The sequence below is a fragment of the Adiantum capillus-veneris genome, chromosome 30 (genome assembly GCF_014529385.1).
Source record: "Adiantum capillus-veneris isolate H3 chromosome 30, ASM1452938v2, whole genome shotgun sequence".
NCBI lineage: Eukaryota > Viridiplantae > Streptophyta > Polypodiopsida > Polypodiales > Pteridaceae > Adiantum > Adiantum capillus-veneris.
This window is the reverse complement of record NC_140960.1, coordinates 21,695,953-21,717,371: the sequence shown is the minus strand read 5'-3', so window position 1 is coordinate 21,717,371 and position 21,419 is coordinate 21,695,953. Positions and strand designations below refer to the sequence as shown.

Genomic DNA, 21,419 nt, shown 5'->3' with positions numbered 1-21,419 from the left:
TGCATCCGCATGTACACCTTTGTGCAATCAAAGTAGACCACTCTCGCCGACGAGAGTGGGGCCTTCGGAGGAGGGTTTTACAACCTCTCGGTATCGTATCTCTTCTCTCTCCTTCTCTCACTCTCATTCACTTGCACGCACAATCCATTCACTTTGTTCGTGATCATAGCACTCTCCATAAGACGGAAAGCTCTCTCTTTACCTAAAGAACTAAAAGGAACCTTGAGCAATAAAGATCACTAATCTTGAGAAAATACAACATTCATTCCGCTGCACCTAACATTGGTATCAGAGCTCTGGAAGTGTTCCCCATTACTCGAGGAAAGAACCACAAGAACCACAAGATTTTTTTTTGTTGCTTGTTGTGATCGCACGAACCCAAGTTTACTTGGGCGTGGCGATTCCTAATCGTGTTTTGTTGAAGAGTGACAGGAATCCCAAGAAAGAAGAACTTGTCCAGCCTCCCCTTGTGTCTCTTTTCACTCATTGAGAGCGGACCGTGCACTTAGCGGCCGGCCAATCAACGTGAGGTGGGAAAAAGCAACCTTGATGTGAGCGCAAGGCCGCCAAGGGGTGCGTCCGCAGAAAAGGGTAGAACTCGGGTGAAGAGAAGATCCTTCTCCAACGCGATTTGCAAGCGAAAGAAAACCTCAAGAACCCCAAGAACCCAAGACCCTCAAGACTCAAGAACCTCAAGAATCTCCAGAACCCTAGATTCTCAAGAACCTCAAGACCCTCAAGAACCCAAGTTCCTCGCGAGCTTAAGACCCCAAGATCGCGATTTGCAAGCGAAAGAAAACCTCAAGAACCCCAAGAACCCAAGACCCTCAAGACTCAAGAACCTCAAGAACCTCCAGAACCCTAGATTCTCAAGAACCTCAAGACCCTCAAGAACCCAAGTTCCTCGCGAGCTTAAGACCCCAAGATCATAGTGCATGGTCGTCACCCGAAGCGGCATGGATACTTCGCATTTAGGTGATGAGCATGAGAGAGGCGACGAAGGATTCTCCTCACCGGGAGATTTTTCCAACCCTCCCCCTTGGCCATCTACACTAGACCCTATGGAGGCAATGATGAAGCAAATGATGGCCATGATGGATAGAATGAAAGACAAGCGCCTTGCTTTAGAACGCGAGCTCGACGCAAGAAAAGAAAGAAAAGAACTCAGGAATGAAGAAGCGGCAGCAAGACACGCAGCATTGGAGGCCGAGTGTGAAGCTCGACGAGAGCTTCGTACTCAAGAATTGCTTGCCCAAGTTCTCGCCTTGAAGACCAAACCACCCAAAGATCATGGGAGTTCCTCTCGTGGTGCAAGCCAAGATGCGGATTCCAACAACCCAGTTACAGAAAAGTTGATTTTCAGTAAGTATGACGGTAAGATGGATGCTACAGTTATTCATTCTTGGTTGCATCAATTTAATGCTTATTTTGCGACAACTAAGAAGACAAGCAATAGCAAAGTTTTGACGACAGCTATGTACCTTGCCGGTGATGCCATTAATTGGTACCACGCTTGGCAAGAGGCACAGCTAGCCGCGCACCTAGAGGCAGCCGACGATTTCACGCTCCTCTCTTTTAGTTGGGCTGATTTTCAAGACAAGCTCAAGGCGCGGTTTATGCCACCTCAGTACCTTGCACGATTGAATGGCGATCGGCGAGCTCTCAAGCAAAATGGTATGCCGGTTATGTCTTTTTCTAATCGTGTTTTGCAGCTAGGTACCCAATTACGCATGTCGGATGATGAGCCCAAAGAGGCTTTTCTCTTTGGATTGGATGAGTATATCAAGTACGATGTCGAGGTACTCGATCCAATCGATCTCAACAAGGCGGTAGCGATTGCTCTCGCACAGGAGATGAAGCACAACAAGGGAAAGCCTAAGGAGAACAAGACTTCCACAAGTACCTCGCAGACCTCTCAGAACGGTAAGAACGGTAAGAATGATAACTCTTCTCACCAATCTTCCAACAGTTTCTCATTAAAGAATTCTTCCAATGAATCTAAGGGTAAGGCTAACACAACTGCTAAACCTAAGCTTACTCCAGATGAAAAGGTAGCACAAGGAATTGTAGGAGGATATATCACGTCGGAAGAACAAAGCACGTATTCTAAGGAAGGTCGTTGTTTTCATTGTCACATTAAGGGTCACATAAAAAGAACATGTCCTAAGCTTGAATCGAATGAATCTAAAGAACCCACAGCACCCACTACATCTGTCAATGTAATGAATGATAACACGATTGTGCCCAAAGTTTCTCAGGACCCTCCCATTGATGATTCTCTCATTAAATGTTATGGTCGTACGTCTTGGCACCGTTTTGTCATATTGTTTGACCCAGGTAGTATGCATGATTTGATCAGTTCCTCTCTTGTTGAGAAAGCCCGCCTTGAAGTTAGTCCGAGATCTCCTATCGAGGTCTCTGGCTTTCGTCCTGGTATGGACGCTCTCATCACCGAGGAATGCCTTGATGTGTTGTTTGCAATCCAACAGACCGCCTTCACTAGAAGATTTGTTGTTTCTCCTCTCTCAGGATGTGATATGATTTTAGGCATTAAGTGGTTTCGTGAGACTGATGCTGTCATAAAATTTGCGGCTAACACCATAACTCTCAATGCCGACAGTGATTCTCCTATTGTCTTTCATGGAGTGGATACTTCTTCTCCATCGCTCATTGCTAATATGCAGGACAAGGTTGACAGGATTCGGGATAAGGAGTTTCTCTCCATCTCTTTTTCTCCACAGCATGACACACAGGATTTGCATGAGAATGAGAAGCATGATGATTTGCATGATGATTTGGATGGAAAAGACAAGCATGATGAATTGCATGAACACGATGTGATTGTTCACAAGGATGATGTGTTAGTGGATGCTTTTCCTAGCGAAGCTAACCTTGTTGTAATTTTGATAAATCACGAAGATCCGATCTTAGCTTTCGAGTCGAGGTCCAAAGAACCCCCATAGGACGATTCGATCATTCAAGACGAACCGATCTTGGCTCTCGAGCCTTGGTCCAAAGAACCATCACAGGATGTATTATTTGTTCACATGATTGATACGCACGTATTGTTCGAGTGTTTCATTCGTGAAGGTTTCCTGTATTTTAGTCAGCATCGTTATGTGATCCCTTTTCCTAGGCATGACATAGTGTATATTGAGCACGTTTCTCTCATGGATGAGCACGAATGTATAATTGTGCATGAAAGTTGAAAAGTTTGTATGTCGGGAAGTCACATTCTATGTCTCTTCCTTGGCATGACACAGTTTCTGAACGAGCACATGATTGTATGAGTACCAAGCATGGGCATTTCCATTGTGATTTGCCACAGTTATTGATTTCGATCAAACAGAAAAGATTCGAGCGCATTGTTTGCATGTGTTTGATGAACGGGTTGTAACTCCGTCTCTATATTCATCTGCATTGCATACACAGTCTTTAGAGAAGACACGATTTTTTTCCTTCACTTTACATGGAATAGGTATGTTCATGGTTTTGTGTTGGAGATGGTTTCAGGAATTTTCAGCCATGGAGATTCTTGAAGACGAAAGAAGCAAGACTCTAGATGAAGTTGAAGCAAGGAAGGAGCCACAGAAGACTTTGTGTCGTTTTCGGCGCGGCCCAAAGAAGCAAGCGTTGCAGACCTTTATGAAGTTCAAGTACCGCACGACCCACACATCAGAGTGGGCCGGCGAAGAGTCCCTTTCAGGATTCCGAATGCTGTTGGCGATCTCCCTCGACGCCATACAGTTCGGTACCAGTACCTCACTTTGAAAAGGAGGGGATTTCACGTGACACATCCCAACCCTATGTGTCCGTGGACAAGCTACACCACAGCAGTGTTCAGTCAGTCTAGATTAGCAGTGATCTGGCACTTTTGTGAGTCTATTTGTAGACCGTGCATGCCCGGTGACTTAGCATAGATGCATATCCTCCGGTTGCACACAGCATGATCATCGGAATTCCCATCAGAATCCAGTAGCATCAGTTAGGGGAATTTTCTAGTGCATTTAACCTATTTTCCTATTTATTGGGATTTTCACTTATTATGTTTAAGTGACTTTCCAACAAAAGTAGGTAGGGCAATTTTGCTAAGTTAATATATAAGCAAACCCAAGTTAGCACTTTCTGGCAAAAAAGGCAGCAGGAGGTTCCCACTCAACAGGCAACTTCTCAGCAGTACCCCCCCCATCGCCATACCTCCCGTCTCTCCCTTGGCGTTTTCCCCACAGCATTCAGCCTCGCCGTCGATTGGCATTGCTAGCGACTTCCCACAGGCCATTCAGCCCAGCGTTTTCATTGCCAAGACGCCCCATTTTCATTCAGTGTTTTTGATGCAAAAACGCCAGCAAGACCTCAGTCTTTCTCAGCGATTTCAGCCAACAGTAACGCTAAGAGAGCTGCAGATTTCAGCATTGACAAAACGCAGAATTCAGCATATAGAACCGTAGCAGATCAGCCCCCATTCAATTGCAGATGATCCCCCAAGTTTAGCCCAAAAAAACTCAGCCAAAACAGTCATTTTCAGCCACCGAAACAGTCCCCGAATTCAGCGATTAGAAGCCTACAGATTTCAGCCATCGAGTCGTCGTCGTCATCACCGGCATAGTCCCATTGCATCAGTCCATTGCATTCGCATGTACACCTTTGTGCAATCAAAGTAGACCACTCTCGCCGACGAGAGTGGGGCCTTCGGAGGAGGGTTTTACAACCTCTCGGTGTCGTATCTCTTCTCTCTCCTTCTCTCACTCTCATTCACTTGCACGCACAATCCATTCACTTTGTTCGTGATCATAGCACTCTCCATAAGACGGAAAGCTCTCTCTTTCCCTAAAGAACTAAAAGGAACCTTGAACAATAAAGATCACTAATCTTGAGAAAATACAACATTCATTCCGCTGCACCTAACAGAGACCCTTGGTATCTATGATCTCTCGGTTGATTAGGGCCAAGGCCTCCGTGCCACATGAGATCATTAGAGCGGAGTTTGTAGCCCCCCCATGGAGATAGAGGCGCTTACTAGATCAATCTCCTTTATGCACAGCTTATGGGATACTACCAGAGATAGATATGCCATATTGGCCCTCGAGTCCTCCAGATAGTTAGCTTTACAGGTGGACACATCATGCTAGTAAGCACATATGTCATCATGGTTCCAAATACATGGCTTCAACATGGATAACTTAATCCCCTTCGAGTACTCCCTTGATGCACCATTGCTACCTCTTACACGGGTGGAGATTACTAGAGTCATTTGCGAGGACTTGACCCAAGTGGACACCAGGAGGACATGGATAGAAACGACACAGGAGTTGGGTACCAAGATGGCTATCTACAAAGAGCATCTTCTCCAACTCACAAGGGATGGGTTTGTGATTCGGCCGAGCTTTATGGATTTACATCTATCTTATGGGTTACGGTGTGCCATTGGTCAAATACGGACATCTTCCTACCAACTTGAGATTGGGATTGGTAGATTCAGAGGGATACCAACAGCCAGCACGATATGCCGCCTATGCCATATAGAGCCAGAGACGGAGATGCATTATATATGTCAGTGCACAGTGTACTACGAGATACAGTGTCGCTTTCAGTGTCTATTTAGAGACAGCTTCGGACCCTTCTCCAGACTCGAGAGTCATGAGCTATCAGGACTAGAGATGCCTTGGAATGTATATACTTGAGTTACACAGAACAGAGACAATTTACTGAGGAGATCTGAAGAGAGACAATCCCAGAGGCAGATCACCGTTTTCTTCACACCAGACACTGGATGGATAGAGGAGCAACCACCACTGCAAAGCTCAACTCATACTCAGACCCGTTGTACTCTCATTGACCAAGCATTAGAGCTAGGGAGATTGAGACGCCCTCGACTAAGGAGAGGAGCTGCAACAGAGGATTGAGCCATACTTTCTCGACATCCAGAGTAAGGATAGACTCATGATGCATTATATCACCCTTTTGTACTGGGCACCCATTGTATCAGTGATAACACATACCTCACCCAGTTCCAGCTAGTAGCACTCTTAGATTCATTTTAGCATCTCTTGTTGGTACCGAGACATGGTATCAGATTGACCGGTTTGGTCTCATAGGTCATTTTGGCCTCTTGAAGACGTTAATACATCATTTCATCCCCCCCCTCCCCCCAAACAACGAAATACAATCTTCTTTTCAAGCAAACATTTCAAGGGTACAACCTCAAGATAAATGTATAAAGCCGATCACCACCAAAAAGTATATCTTGGATTTTGAAAGAAGTCTCTCAGCTCTTTTAACATTTACATTTTTTTGTAAACCAAGAGGGGGAAAGTTGTCCTTGTACGTCGTCGTGAGAACAAGAAGGGGAACATTGTCACAAGACAGACACCACATGCCAATAGAAGAGAACAGATTGAATAGACTTTTAGCACTTCAATAACAACTGAACTGAAAGAGAGAGAGCACACGCGACACGGAGTGGCGGAATTCCACCCGAGAGAATACTGGCCCCAAACGTTGGCGGCCCTTTCGGAATTTCTTTATATTGCTTCAACTGAGTACAATGCGGGTACTCCAATCCCTGCACTTTCACACTGAAGCATGCTAGAGATTGAGCCCTCTACACATATTTAAAGGCCCTTGGGCTTGAAAAGCAATTACATGAAAAGCTTGAAACTCAAAAAGCATCTGCCCAAAAAGCACTAGTGCCCAAAAGCTGCTAGCGCGTTGTGTGGAAATCCGTACACTGCCACATCATCATGTCAGCGCTATTGCGGAAATCCGTACAGGCTTCCACGTTAGCAAGTCAGTGCGTTTTGTTGGGGGTCCGTACAGTAGGTGTCACATCATCAGTTTCCATGCCAAAAATTGAGTGTGTATGCGTGTCCGCTTTACTTTAATGTCTTTAGGTCCCCTGGGCCCCATCGAACGGGGTCCCATAAGTTGGTGGGAACTCTTCTTTAAACATAGGCCACTCGGCAAGACTTAGCAAGTTGGTAAAACTTCTTCTGCTGCTTCTGTTGCTTCTCTTAGGGTTTAGGCCCCTCGGCCAGTGCCACAAACTTGTGACATGGCCACCCTGTACACAGAATGGTTTCCCGGTGCTGGCATGGAACAAGCCCCGAAATTCGGCTGAATGCTGACATGGCACTGCTATACGGACAGGGTCCCGCAAATTCTGGCGCAAAACGCGGAGCTGACACGTGGCAATAGTGTACGGAATGAAGCAGGGCAGTTTGCGGCAGCTTTTGGCTTTTGGCTACGCAATTTGAGAGAGAGAGAGAGAGAGAGAGAGAGAGAGAGAGAGAGAGGAGAGAGAGAGGCTTTTGATTTTGAAGCTTTTGGGCTCTGCTTTTAGCTTCCCTTGTACACCTATTTATTAGTGGCCTGGGCTCTCACTTCTCAAAGCATCTGGACGCAGAGTCTAAGAGTGAGTCCCGACCACTCCTTCGTACTTTGAGTTCCAGATTAATACAAAAAGAAATACCAAAAGGAGCGCCAGTCTTTGGGGCCAACATCTCTAGGCACGGAACTCCGCCGGGCTAGTGTCGAATCAACTGTGAATTGTGTACTGTTTTGAAGTGATTTATTGTGGTATCGCGGTAGATTCTCGACTTGGATTGTCCAAGTCTGTTACAGTGGTATCAGAGCATAAAGCACTGGGATTGTTACAGCCTTTGCCCATACCCACCCGCTCCTGGGAAAGTATTGCAATGGATTTCATTTTTGATGTCCCGAGAACTCAGAGTGGTCACGATGGTATCTGGACTGTTGTTGACAGATTTAGCAAGCAGGCTCATTTCATTCCAATGAAGAAAACAGTCAAGCCGGATCACTTAGCGAGATTGTTTGTGGCCCAGATCTTCAGATTACATAGCATGCCCGAAACGATTGTCTCCGAAAGGGATCCCAAATTCACGAGTTTGTTTTGGAAGGCAATTTGGGAGAACATTGGCATGCTGTTGCAGTTCTTGTCATCTTTCCACCCGCAGACTGATGGGCAATCTGAGATTGCCAATTCAGTGGTTTTACATTTATTGAAGTCTTACATCTCTGATCAGAAGACTCAATGGGAAAAGTATCTACCTTTGGTGGAATTTGCCTACAATAACACGATGCACTCTTCGACGGGGAAGGCGCCATTTGAGATTATTGAAGGTGTTACGAAGGTTCCACCCTTCCTAAGCACAAAAGATAAGATCTTTGAAGCCGATGAGTACAAGCGCGACTTGGACACGGCTTTTGCCAAGGTCCGCGAGGCTTTGCAGAATCTCAGGAAAGACAGAAAAAGGTAGCAGATCGCTATCGTTGCGATTTGAAATTGAAGGAGAATGATTGGGTGCTCTTACGTTTTGAGAAGGCACGCCTGAGAAAGAAAAAGGGAAAGGAGAGGCTTTTTCCAAAGCTTAGTATGCGATACTACGGACCTTTTTAGATCTCCGAAAAGATCAATGATGTCTCCTTCCGACTGAAATTGCGCGACACTCGGAGGATTCACAATGCATTTCATGTGAGTCTCCTGAAGCCTTTTAAAGGTGATGTGCTCGAAGATGGGGAGCCTGATGAGCAACCCGAAGTGGAAGAAAACGAGGAGATCCTTGTTCTTGAACAGATATTGGCAAATAAGGACAGAGAGAATAAGGGTAAAGTGAGAAGGCGGTTCTTGGTTAAATTCAAGAACTATCTTGCATTGGATGCGAAGTGGATGGAGGAGGAGGACCTAGCAAATACTCCTCAGATTGTGAAACTTTACCTTGAAGCTTTTGGTTTAGCATAGTCTATTCCAAATGGAACCCCGAATTCAACTTGGCCGGATATCTGGTGCAGTGGGTTTGCACAGTAGGGGAGTTACTCCGCTCCTTTGTCAACAGATGCCTCGATTTTTGAATACTAGAGTCACTGATGTCTCTTTGAGCTTCAGGGATACTAAGAGCTGACAGTATTCTGTTGTATGACTTTATGAAATGGAATTCTGGAAAATATGAAATTGATTTGTTCTTGACTTTTTTAAGTGCAGGAACTGATAGACGAAATGACTGCAACATTTTTTGGTCTGAATGATCTCGATAGACATGGTTGCAATAGGGATTAGTCAATCGGGCATCTATGAGGTTCTGAGTGGATGTAGATGCGATTGCTAATTGCATTGCCGATAAATCATGGTCTGAGATCCGAACGAATGTTGAATGTGATTTGTCATGTGATGTCCTGTGATGTCGTGTGATGTGACTGTTGATTGGTACATGTGCTAGATGTGTGTTCCTAGTGCGTCGCTACTAACAGTCAGTGTCTGCTAAGACAATTTATGGCTTTTGTTTGTTTTGCAGGCATAATCGAGGGCGATTACAATGTTTTCAAGGGGGGGACATGTCACAAACTGGTGACGTGGCCACATTGTACACATAATGGCAACCCAGTGCTGGCATGGAACAAGCCCCGAAATCCGGCTGAATGCTGACGTAGCACTGTCGTACGGACAGGGTCCCGCAAATTCCGGCGCAAAACCCGGAGCTGACACGTAGCAGCAGTGTACGGAATAAAGTAGGGCAGTTTGTGGCAACTTTTGGCTTTGGGCTATGCAATTTGAGAAAGAGAGAGAGAGGCCGCTTTTTTGCTTTTTTCTCTCTCTCTCTCTCTCTCTCTCTCTCTCTCTCTCTCTCTCTCTCTCTCTCTCTCTCTCTCTTTTCTCTCTCTCTCTCTCGACAGGCTTTGATTTTGAAGCTTTTGGGCTCTGCTTTTAGCATCCCTTGTACACCTATTTATTAGTGGCCTAGGCTCTCCCTTTCAGAGCATCTGGATGCAGAGTCTGAGAGTGAGTCCTGACCACTCCTTTGTACTTTGAGTTGCAGATTAATACAAAAAGAAATACCGAAAGGGGCGCCAGTCTTTGGGGCCAACATCTCTAGGCACGAAACTCCGTCGGGCCAGTGTCGAATCAACTGTGAACTGCGTACTGTTTTGAAGTGATTTATTGTGGTGTCGCGGTAGATTCTCGACTTGGAGTGTCTAAGTCTGTTACAGCCGGGATCTGTAGGTTGGCTCCGTTCTTCAGTGGTTTGACACATCAACAGTTTGTGACAAACATCATCTCTATCAAAACTACATGAAGGTACCCGGGAATCCTATGGGCTAAGGAGAAGCAGGTGGCTTGCTTTGTTGAAGGAGAGCAACCTAAAGAGGTGGATCCTTGCGTTTTCAACCTATCTAACCCAATTGGAGGAGCTTGTGTTGGCCTCTACCGCCTTCTCTGTAATCATTCCCGACAAGGACTTGGACTTAAACACAGAGACGACTACAATTTGCAACACTCTGGAACACTATCACTTTAAACAATTGTAGAAAGTGAAGGGAAAGAGAGAGACGATGTCGAAGCAGGATGGTGGCCTTGAATTACCACTCTTAGCGTCCCGGTTCCGGAATTTTTAATAGATTAGAGCTCTTCTGATATAGGCATTTGGAGAGCTGAAATCTGAGAGTATGTCCTCAAGCAACCACGCAGTCACAATCGGCAAGTCTTTTGTGTGAAGTGATGCCCCAAAGGGTTGCACAACCCCCCCCCCCCCCCCCCCCCCCCCCCCCCCCCCCCCCCCCCCCCCCCCCCCCCCGCCCCGACACCCCCCCCCTTCCTTTTCCCTTTCCCCTCCTGGCTTTTTCTTGCCACTAATAGTTTTCTCTTAAAACCAAAAAAGAGCTTTTCTTAATGCTATTTTTAAATTCACTTGTTAGAGAGAGAAATCTCTGTTTTCGGAGAGAGAAAAAGAAAATTCTACTAATCAAGAGATTCTAGAGAGGGAAAATATGAAATCAAGTTTAGTGAGAGAAACTCGGCACTCTATAGTGAGGAGAGAGAATCGAGAGAGAGAGAGAGAGAATCTAGAGAGAGAGAGAGAGAGAGAGAGAGAGAGAGAGAGAGAGAGAGAGAGAGAGAGAGAGAGAGAGAGAGACGAAACAAATGCAATGAATAGTTCCGTCTATGACCTCAACACAAAAACCGTAACCCTAAATCTTGTCACACACATGTCCTCTAAAATCAAAGCAATTATTCTTGATTGCAAGATATAGCAAAAGAAAGATTAGAATGTTCACACATCTTAACATTAACACAACGTTTCCCCAAATTAAACCTCGTGAGTGATTATCCAGTCATGCATTCATTGTCGTGATGGTAGTGTGCATAAAAGGGATAAGCTAGCTACAAACACCTCGAATGCATCTGCAAATCTGTCATGTGGCCAATATCATAGCCGATGCCTATAAAAGGACATGATGCTTGGATGACATCATTTTTTGTCATAAATTCATAGAAATTTCATAAAATAAATCATTCATGATTCATGTGTGCAATCCAAGGATTATGGGATTTATTTTTAAGTCGCCAACGCGCTTGGATTTGTTGGTATATTCAAGTCCAGCAATAACTCCTTGTTTTTGTGCTTCAGTTGAATCTTTTGTTCTCTTTTGTTGAGCTTGGCATAGTACTTGTAGAACCAAGGCATGCCCAATAAAACACCACATCTTGCTAACTTCATAATGTAGAAATTGCGTGGATATGCAAATGCCTGATTTTGAAGTCGAGTGATTCAATTAATCCTTGGTTGCATTCATGTTGAGAAAAAGAGCTTGAAGTTCAAGAGTAGAGCTGAATTTTCTGATTTGTAATTTTGCTGCCCTGAAAATCAGCAAGCTAGAGAGAAAGAGAAACGTCTACTTGGAGAGAAATTAAGGATAGATGTAGAGGGAGATGATGTCGATAGCGTAGAGGCTTCTTGGGCTAAAGATAGAGTGAAAATTCAAGAAGTAGATGATGCTCAAATGAGGGTGGAAGAGGCTGAAGTTATAGGTGGAGTTGAATTATGAACAAAGAGAATAAGTAAGGTAACATGGGGACAAGTGTCAAGCCACCTGTCAAAAAGGTTGAGGCATGTGTGACAAGTGTCTTGCCTTTTTAAAAGCTCTACAACAAGTGTCCTCCTTCTAGAATATCTTCTAGAACCTTCCTTTGGAAAACTTCTAACAAAAAGAAATATTAATATGGGGTATCAAATGAAAGCTCTTTTTGTGTAGATCACGATTCTAGCTATAAAACATAAATGCAAGATGCTTGTGAAAACAGAGAAGCATTCAAAGCATAAGGTATAGATCCCAAACCTGAGGGTTATTTGCCAATTCACCCTCCACTCTATCCAAATTATTCTCGGTGTCACCAAGTCACACTTGGTCGACCTCCAAATAATTTTGAAGGATCCACCCTTTTACTTTTTTTGTAATCTTGTAGATACTTTGTATAACCACTAAGTATTTCAAGAAGAATTATTGGATATGTCATGATCCTTCTTTTCAAAACAAAATGAGAGTCCTTCACTAGTATGTATTTGTTGCTTTTACCAATAGAAACTTCTTTGTTAGAAAAACCGGACCCCATAGAGTCCTTGATGTATCTTTGCACATACTTTCATTAACTTTGAATTGCCTGTGCAAACACAACTGAATTGACTAGCCCTTGAGCTTAGCAATCTGTAGAAAGGTCTTTTCATGTGCGATGATTTCTTGCCGAAGCCACTCCCCCAGTTTTTCATAAAGTAAGCTTTCATCTAAGGATATTGTACGGGTAGTGAGCATGGGCCATGATTTGTTGAATGCTTGTAACCTTTTGCTTCAGGCAATAGCCTCCAAGGTCCTTAGGCAGCCCACCACAATACTTTTCTAACTGCTCTTCTAGAGTATCTAGTCGGAAAGAATCTACAGGAAGATAAAATTTCCACAACTTATGATTGTAATCTTTAAAGGTATCTTTCTCTTCAAAGAATTTGGTTCGATGCTGAGAGAGTATTTGCTTCGAAGGATAGTGTCAACCACATAGATGCAATAAGTTGCTTGAGTTCACCTCATGTTCTGGGAACTTAGCCTTGCAAAAGGAGTGTTGAACTCTACTGCTAAGCATACCCCTTCAAGAAACATGTAGCCTTCCTAACCTTGGAGGCTTCTGTGAGATTTCCCCCCAAAAAACGTGTGTCAAACTGTTCTATGAAAGCAAAGGCCTTCTTTTTGTCCTTGTAACCATGAAAAGTGCAAACTTGACATTTTGGCCTTCTTCCTTGCAGTCTTTCTAGACATCCCATGATGTAAGGTGTGCCAACAGGGTGTGTGCTTCTACCTCTCTCTCATCTTTTTTGTAAAGAGACTTTTCATGACCATCTTCATCACTACCATGGACCTCGTTCTCCACTTCCTCATACTTCCCCGCTTGTTTATTGATGCTAATCTCCCTTGAATCCTCCATTGGTGAAAATAATATGTCCGATCTGGATGGATTGCTTGTAGAAGAGAGATGAATTGTGCTTTAATACCACTATAGCCGGCTAGACCAATGCCCTCACGGTGTGGGACAGCAAAACAATAATTTTCAGCTTTCAAAAACAGACATTTAGCACATAAATTGTCACCAGGAGGTGTATTTTTCCTGTTGCCTTCTCTAAATATGCCCCACGAGTTGGGCGCCTCAAATGACTATGTATAGTCTTGTAGGTTTTATGTGAGTTTGCCAAGGCAAGAGTGGAACCGGATTAGCTAATTGGGCTAATGCCCCACATATACGCACAAGGCTCTCTTGATGCTCAAGGGGAAAGCTCATGCGGGTGAGTAACCAGCGATGTCCATTGATCCAAAGCAATTTGCTTTATCTGGACAGGAACCATTTGTGAATTGTTAAGGGAGTAATGAATAGGTGGTGTGTCGGACCCTCCCATTACCTACTTCATAACCTTGCGATTTTGGAGGTGGTTCAATGTTTCGAGCTATGGCTGGACCTTCCAAAGGTTTGCAAGGTTATATGGTAGGAAATGTGTTTGGGACAATACAACCAGGCATGATTAATTCTATGTATGGGAACATAGGTGTCCAACTAGGTTTTCAGGGTGCCTATGGTCATTTTGAATGCTTGAAACACAATTTGGTTTGGCATGTTTTCCATAGCCAAAGTGCTGGAATGGTCAATTTGGGAGCACCACTTTTACAGGCACTTGTTTATGACAATTTGGCTCCTTTCAATCAACCTAAGGATTACAAGGAAGGTGGGCAAGCAATGAAGTTTGAAACTTTCAAGAAAACAGAGGACCAATTGTTGCTAAATGGACTATTTTCTTATGTTTTTGAGTAATTTCTTATTATTGAAGTTAGGATATTTAAATGTGTGCATTGGTGATGTGCCAGAGAATATGCTTGATGAGAAATAGCCGGAAGTGGAAGAATTGAATGAGATTTTGTTCTTGAATAGATATTGGCACATAAGGAACGAAAGATTAGAGGAAAGGTTGCACGACGCTACTTGGTGAAGTTCAAGAACTATCCATCATTGGATGCCATATTGATGGAAGAATCTCAATTGGTTGATTCACCTCAGTTATTGCAATAATATCTTGAAGTCTTTCAAATGGAACCCACATTGACTTGATGTAGCTCTATGGGTCAATGTGAGAGCATGGTTCATGATGCTTAAAGGAGTAGTTAAGCAACTGTTATCTACTCTTTCCATACAGAATTTGAGTGCAACAGTTTGTACTTGAGAGTACACCAAAAGACTCCTATGTTTGATATATGTGTGGTAGCATAACGCTACATTTTCGGAAGCATGTATATGTCTGATTCCCATCATAGAATATATATGATATCAGGAGGTAACAACATGTATTATTGGCATGCAAGCGAGGTCGCTTGCAGTATTTCAAGGGTGGGTATGTCACCAGGAGGTGGTTTTCCTGTCGCCTTCTCTACATGTGTATTACATATTTTTATTTATTTATTTTTGCTTGTTTTCCCCCGGACCCTTGAAAAGGTGCAAGTGGACATTGCTTGGCTAGTGTGAAACGTCTAGAGTGAAATGGGCATCTCACTTCGCGAATGTGGTTAGTCAATCGGTGATTGTTTGGGCCGGTTAGCACTAAAATCTGATGAGTATGGAAGCATGTGTGCGTCTATGAAATTTGGCCACTTGGCAAGTCACTAACAACTTCATAAGTTGGGAGGGTGTAGGACATTGAACTATAAGGGGGGCATGGTGGACACATGTCAGTAGGAGGTCAACCTGCTCGTCAACACACAATCTAGAAGGTCTTTTCCCAGTTGGGGGCACCCAAAAGAGAGAAGGGGCTAAATTTTTCAGATTTGTGTGAGGATTTTCCGGTTCACAACTTTAATGGAAAGCTTGCCTTCTCCCTTGTCTCATGTAGCACGATGATTCTACTCTCGTGCATCTCTCTCCCCCTTACACATGGTAACGCCCCACTATTTGGGCTCCTTTGATGACTATGTACAATCTTGTGGGCTTTATGTGCGTTTGCCAAGGCAAGAGCTTTCTAAACAGAAACCGGATTAGCTAATTGCTAATGCCTCACAGGTACGTAGTCTCAATAGATTGCAAAACAGGAGAGTTTTCTTGTGTGAAAACTTGTCCAAATCAAAGGGGAAGTACCCCATTGTATGCGGGAGCTCTTGAGACACTCATAGACGTGTTTGCTCCGCTCAAAATGATCCAAAACAGAGATTTGCAGCTTGCTGCGTTTATTTGCAGGTGTAGGGGCTCGCACCTAAACTGCAAGATAACACCAGGGTAGTCTTGGGGTGGTCATATAGGAGTTTGGGCACCTGTCAGTGACCGAAACACAAAATTACAGCACGCTGAAATTTACTTACAGCTCACTAGAAAGCTTCTAAAATGCAAGGGAATCCGTCTTAGACTTGCACTTTCGACTTGCAGAGATTTTGGCGTTGTCATGCTACCGAAATTGGGTCAAAAACCTGCAATTTCAGCCCTTGACAGGTTCGGAAAGCTTGGTGAGAGTTTGGTCTAAGTGTTTGGATTGTTGGTTTTCAATTATAAAGAAATACTGAAAGGGGTGCTAGTCTTTGGGGCCTACAAGGTGGAAAGGTACGCAAGGTACAATACGTATTTGGTCGGCCATGTACGTAGTACCGAATGGATTGAGTTGTTAGGTACATAAAATCCGTATGTTTAAAGAAAAAAAAAGCTAAAAACCTGTAATACGGTTGATACTTGATAATATATTCATAAGTATTTATAAGCTTCAGTTCTCTCTCAAATATACATAACGAAATATTTTGAAATTTAACATGATACTACAAAGAACTTCATATCAATCATGATTTGCACACTATGCGACAAACGAGACCCGAGAGGCAATACAATTCATAAAAGTACTGATATGACATAGATGGTAAATTGTAATCTCATCAAAATACCAAGATGATAGAATCCATATGAACGAAAATACATCTAATGATCCATAGTCCATAAACAAAGCCCCGAGTGGTGACTCAATAAAACTAGGAAGCAGCTAGTAGTTGCAAAGTACCTGAGAATCAAGATACTCAAACATCCACATCGAACTCCACCTGCTTCCACTCACATCCCCACAAACACAACCACACACCTAACCCACATATGAGCAAACACAAAAAATGAGCAACACAGAAACAGGAAAAAAATACAACCCCGCACACAGGTACACACACTCACACACACACACACACACATCCGTCACTCAACCCCTACGCAAGGAAAAACAACAAATATAAAAAAGAAAAGCAGCACACTGAAAAACAAGCAGCCAAACAGGTTAAAAAAAGAGGAAGAATAGGGGGAAGGTGGTCTTTGGGGGGCGTGGGGCGTGGGGGGGGGGGGGGGGGGGGGGGGGGGGGGGGGGGTTAACCACCACCAGCGCGGAGAGAAGCAAAAGCTGCAGCTAGCCGACTGCCTCAGATGGCCTGTGGAGGAGTGTGGCAGCCAGCATCTGCAGTGTGTGCTGGTAAGGCAACGACTGGCAGCCAGGTAGCGCTGCAGTGGCAAAGGTGCAGTCCAGGCGTGCGGCAGTGTTCAGGAATGCAGTATACGGCAGGACACTGCTGCAGCAGCAGTGCAAGGCATCACTTGCTAGGGAATCCATCTCTCTCTCTCTCTCTCTCTCTCTCTCTCTCTCTCTCTCTCTCTCCATTGGGTTCGGTCCTTCCCCCTTCTTGATGGGGTTGTGCACATACGTTCATGCACATGAAGATCACTTTGTTGCTTATTTAATGCTATTAGATAGAATGCATGAATGCTCTTGTTTTCAAAAACAATCTCATTTATTCAGTGGAAACTGTCCTTAGCATTTTGACTAAATTTTGAATTTTGACTAAATGTTGAATCATGGAGCAGTTGACAGCCTTGCAAAATCTGTCACCTTTGCTGGGAGGGCACGGGTAGGTTATTCTGGCAGATTTTCTCTCTCTATAACAGAGAGTAATTGGAGGAGGCGTTGAAGCTAATGGGATCAAAATGTCGCTTGATGAAAGGAAACCCCCTAGTGCACATTCACCAGCATACATCATTTGCATAAAATCAATAAATCTAGAGTAGAGAGAGAGTGATTGCTTTTGTCCTTTTTTATCTCAGGAAAGAATTGGCGGAGATCATTCCTGGACTGCGTCCCTGGGAGGTGTTTGAAATTGAGCAGATCATGGAGTCGGTTACCTACGGGGAGAAATGGTATCGTGAACCGCTCAGCGAGTTTACAATGAGGGCCGATTATGATGAGGCTTGGTTCAACGATTATAAGGTATCTTTGTTGATGTTGCTCAAAGCTATAGATTTGAGCTCTGATATCCCTGTGTGCGTTTCAGGATAAGTGGGAGGGTCTCTTTGACGACCTTGATGAGATTTTTGCAAAAGTTGACAAGAAAGAATTTATCAAAAAATTGAAAGCAGCTGAAAGGAGAAAGATGTTGAAGGGCTGAGGTATGTCAATCCTCATTATACAGTTTTTGCTCGCTGCTATGGGGTTAGGTTTGGTTTAGCATTCTCTAAATTTGATGAAGTGGAAAAAAGAAGCTCATTAGGGAAGGCCTGCTTAGCAATGGTGGTGGCATAATGATTAGGCTTTCTCATTTGGCCATAGATTTGTTAGGTAAGAGCGAGCTGTATATTACTCGAGATACCGTTTCTTTATTTATTTTACCTATTCCTTTTGTTTCTGTGTTCATCAATAAAACAGATATTGTTTGATAAAAAAAAAAATTGAAATCAGAAAATTTCACTTAAATTCGTATGCAGGCGTCGTTTCTTTCTTTGTTTGGTAAAATGTATCTTAATTTTGTTATCTGTACAATTGTCTTGAAATCTTGTCCTTGAATGGTAAAATGTCAATGATTACCATGTTCTACTTGTTCTCTGATCGTTCTTACGGTCGGTAACTTGAGGTTTCTTTGAACTTATGGTTTTGTAAACTTGTCGCCTCTTCTGATACGAGCCTATTATTTTGCAGCTAATTGTAAGTTCCATTTTTATTTCTGTTATGGAGGAGAAGTTGGAGCACGTCCAAAACTCTCCCAATTTGCTTTTCTGTGCAGTGGGCACGCTCGAGTTCTTTTATGTTTTACGCCTCTGGAAGTGGAATGTATCAATCAAAGGATGTATTTTGTTTGCTCCAGAAAGTCTTTTTGGCTCTTCATGCAAATTAATATTGTCTTTGCTCTCTCTCTCTCTCTCTCTCTCTCTCTCTGAGTGCCTCTAATGCAACTGCTGGCTTTTATTATCCAGTGAGTGGCATACATTTCTGACCATTTTCTACTCGTTTGTGATCCATCTGGTCAGCTTCAAGAAATGGACTAACTACACAATAGTAGTGTAGATTTTGGGACCAGGATGTGTAATGCTGAATGGTATTTCTAATTTAAGTGTTAAGCAAGTGTTGAGGATTTGTCGCAAGATTTATTACATCTTTAGGTCATGTCACAAGAACCATTTTGTGTGTTTCATTGTTTCGAGGCGTTTCAAAGGGGAAGATTAAACGCATAGAGTCCACGATGTTACAAGAAACATAATACAGAGTTTACATTTAGGTTTTTCCTTCTATAAATGGCATCAAATTAGCAAGAATTGAACAGTTTAGAGACAACTTGGAAATAATAATTCATAGAATTGGGAAGTAGTCGAAGAGAGTGTTTTTTGGGAATTGGAAGTGAAAAATGGAGGGAAGCAAGAATTTGGAGAATTGAAATTGGGGAACTTCCCAAATTGCAAGGATTGGCAAATAGGAGATCTTGAACTTGGCAGTTAGAGAGACTTGGAGATAAGGAGAAACAGAGGAAAGTGGCTCAGGAGAAACTGAAAAAAAGGGGTAAGAGAGTGTAAGGTAATCGATTGGAAATGTGTCATGACTACTTTGAAATGCATAACAAAACTCCTACACACACTGCATTTTATGATCAATTTTAACATTTGAAATTAGACCTCAAATTTTTACAATATCTGAGACACATTTGGTCTGTCTGTTTCATGCTTGTTTTGAAATGTTTTTGAGTGTTTCGTGTTCGGAGGGGACAAATTATACTTTTTTTTTTAGGTTTATTGCTGTGCAAAAGACACGAGCCTCTCATCACAAGAAAATTTAGAACTTTTCTCATATCAGAAAATGGAGTCTTTTTCAGTGTTTTTCATACAATGCATAACATCATGAGCTTTTGCTCGAGAGGCACCGCATACCTAGCTAGGTACGATTGGGCCGGCGGTCCCTTGCTCCAATTGCACCTAGCTAGGTATGCAGTGCCTCCCTCATAGAAGCTCATGATGTTGAGGTAACTCACAATGTGGGAATTATTGTGAGGATCCCTCCAAAACTTTGTGGTGCATCTAGATGCACTTAAATAGGCTTTATGTACAATTGCTAGATTAATCCACTTTTTGCTAGATCTGAATGTATAGCTTTACATATCATTAATGCACTTCAATTATCTTACATGCATTCGCTAAATCGATGCTCTTTTCAGAGCAAAGAAACTCTTGGCTTTGATAAGTTTGACGAAGTGTTTTGAGTGTCCCCTTCTTTTTTTAATAGTGAATTCAACCTTGTGAGTTCTCATTCTTATTAAGAGCCAGATACACGTATGCAGAAAACGTCTTGTGAGGCGGAAAGGAGCATGATAATCATTAAAGTTTTATAAAAGAATGAAAGATGGACACGAGCATAATAATCATTAGAGTTTTATGAAAGATGGCTAATATTTGGAAGGGATAAGCACCTACCCATGTGGGCCCTTTGGTGTGTCGAAAAAAAAAAAGATGGATAGGAAAGCCCATCATTGAAAGAAGAGAATGAAGGTGGGGGCCTGAATAATGGCTGTTTTGTTGGGAAAGGGACTAGGCAATGAGTGAAATTTCTAAGTAAGAGAAGGAAGAAAGGGGGTATTCATGAGTGAAAGGGGCTTGAACAATGCATATGTGAATTGCTAAGTCTGTCGTCGACCTTTGATTGTTCAATGTCCATATTGAAGTCTACACATGCTCCCTATAAACCATTTATGTAAAAGAAGATCTATTGTTGTACATCTACCAAGTGTATTCATCTTGACCTGCTGTCCCAAAACCACCCAAGGAGGAAAGAAATCATTACTTTTAGTAGTAGTAGGCCTTCTTTCTGATAATCCTTTATTGGTCCAAACTTATCTATTATAAGAATATCACATTTATCGAAGTTTTTCTTGATGGTAATTTCATGGTAGATATGTCCCTACATCTTTTCCAAAGTAACATATTGTTTGGATCAAGCTTTTACCATGAGAAATTAGTTGACTACAAAAGTACTTTTCATATATATTCAAATGACATATTCGTTAAAAGCTATACTTAGTGAATGAAAACAATTGTATTTTATTGGATAAAAAGTTTCATTTAAAACTCAACAACTAATTATCGATGTCTTCACTCCTATTCTCAAAGCAAGAAAGTTAGGCTTGTCAACGAGTGCTACCTTGGTTGGTAGAGCAAGAACCCCTTGTGTCTAAGGTCTTGGGTTCAAACCCCAATGACAACTTGTGTGACATGAAGCTCTTAGGGGTTGTTCCTATAGTCCATTGGCCAACCTTATCCAACTAGGAAGACTCACCTTTAGAGTCGGCTTGCCTCCACCTACGGGGTTTGGGTGTGTTGTAATTTCAAAGTTGTAAGTGATTCTCCCAAAATAAAAAAGTTAGGCTTAAGTGAGAATTAGGTTCTTGAGATTCATACATCATTATGGAAAGTTTTGAAAGAATAAAAAAGTATCACGCTAAGATAAGAGAGGACACTACTATGAAGTACTAAAATTTCACATATACAGAAACTTGCATCCATGATGACCTTTATAAAGCCTTTTAATTATCTACGCAGCCAAATTTGAAACTTACCATGACATTTTGGTAGAATGGATAACTTCATCATGCTTCACATGTACACTATTTCCAAGAGAAGATAATGTAGTGTCAAAGCTCATCTGATTTTTGTGCAAGCTCAAAAAATCTAAATGTGGTGCTTTAATGTGTAAAGGTTACTAGTTGCTACAAAAATCATGTAAGAATGGAGATCTGAATTTTGATGCAAATGCACAAGTATTTATGTATTTAAGATGTGT

General features: G+C 42.7%; 1 protein-coding gene across 2 annotated transcripts in view; it reads left to right on the top strand.

Moving 5' to 3' along the window:
- Positions 1 to 18,508, top strand: part of LOC147417647 (histone-lysine N-methyltransferase ATXR3-like protein) — a 105,245-nt gene extending 86,737 nt beyond the window's left edge. The window contains exons 4-6 of one of the 2 annotated variants that reach the window (XM_086507175.1): positions 17,429 to 17,591; positions 17,656 to 17,770; positions 18,297 to 18,508. In XM_086507175.1, coding sequence (XP_086363301.1) covers positions 17,429 to 17,591; positions 17,656 to 17,769 — 277 coding nt within the window. In that variant the 3' untranslated portion in view covers position 17,770; positions 18,297 to 18,508. Of the gene's footprint in view, positions 1 to 17,428; positions 17,592 to 17,655; positions 18,079 to 18,296 lie in introns of those variants that run through there. The other variant, XM_086507176.1, reaches the window with a different exon arrangement.
- The last annotated feature ends 2,911 nt before the right edge of the window (positions 18,509 to 21,419 follow it).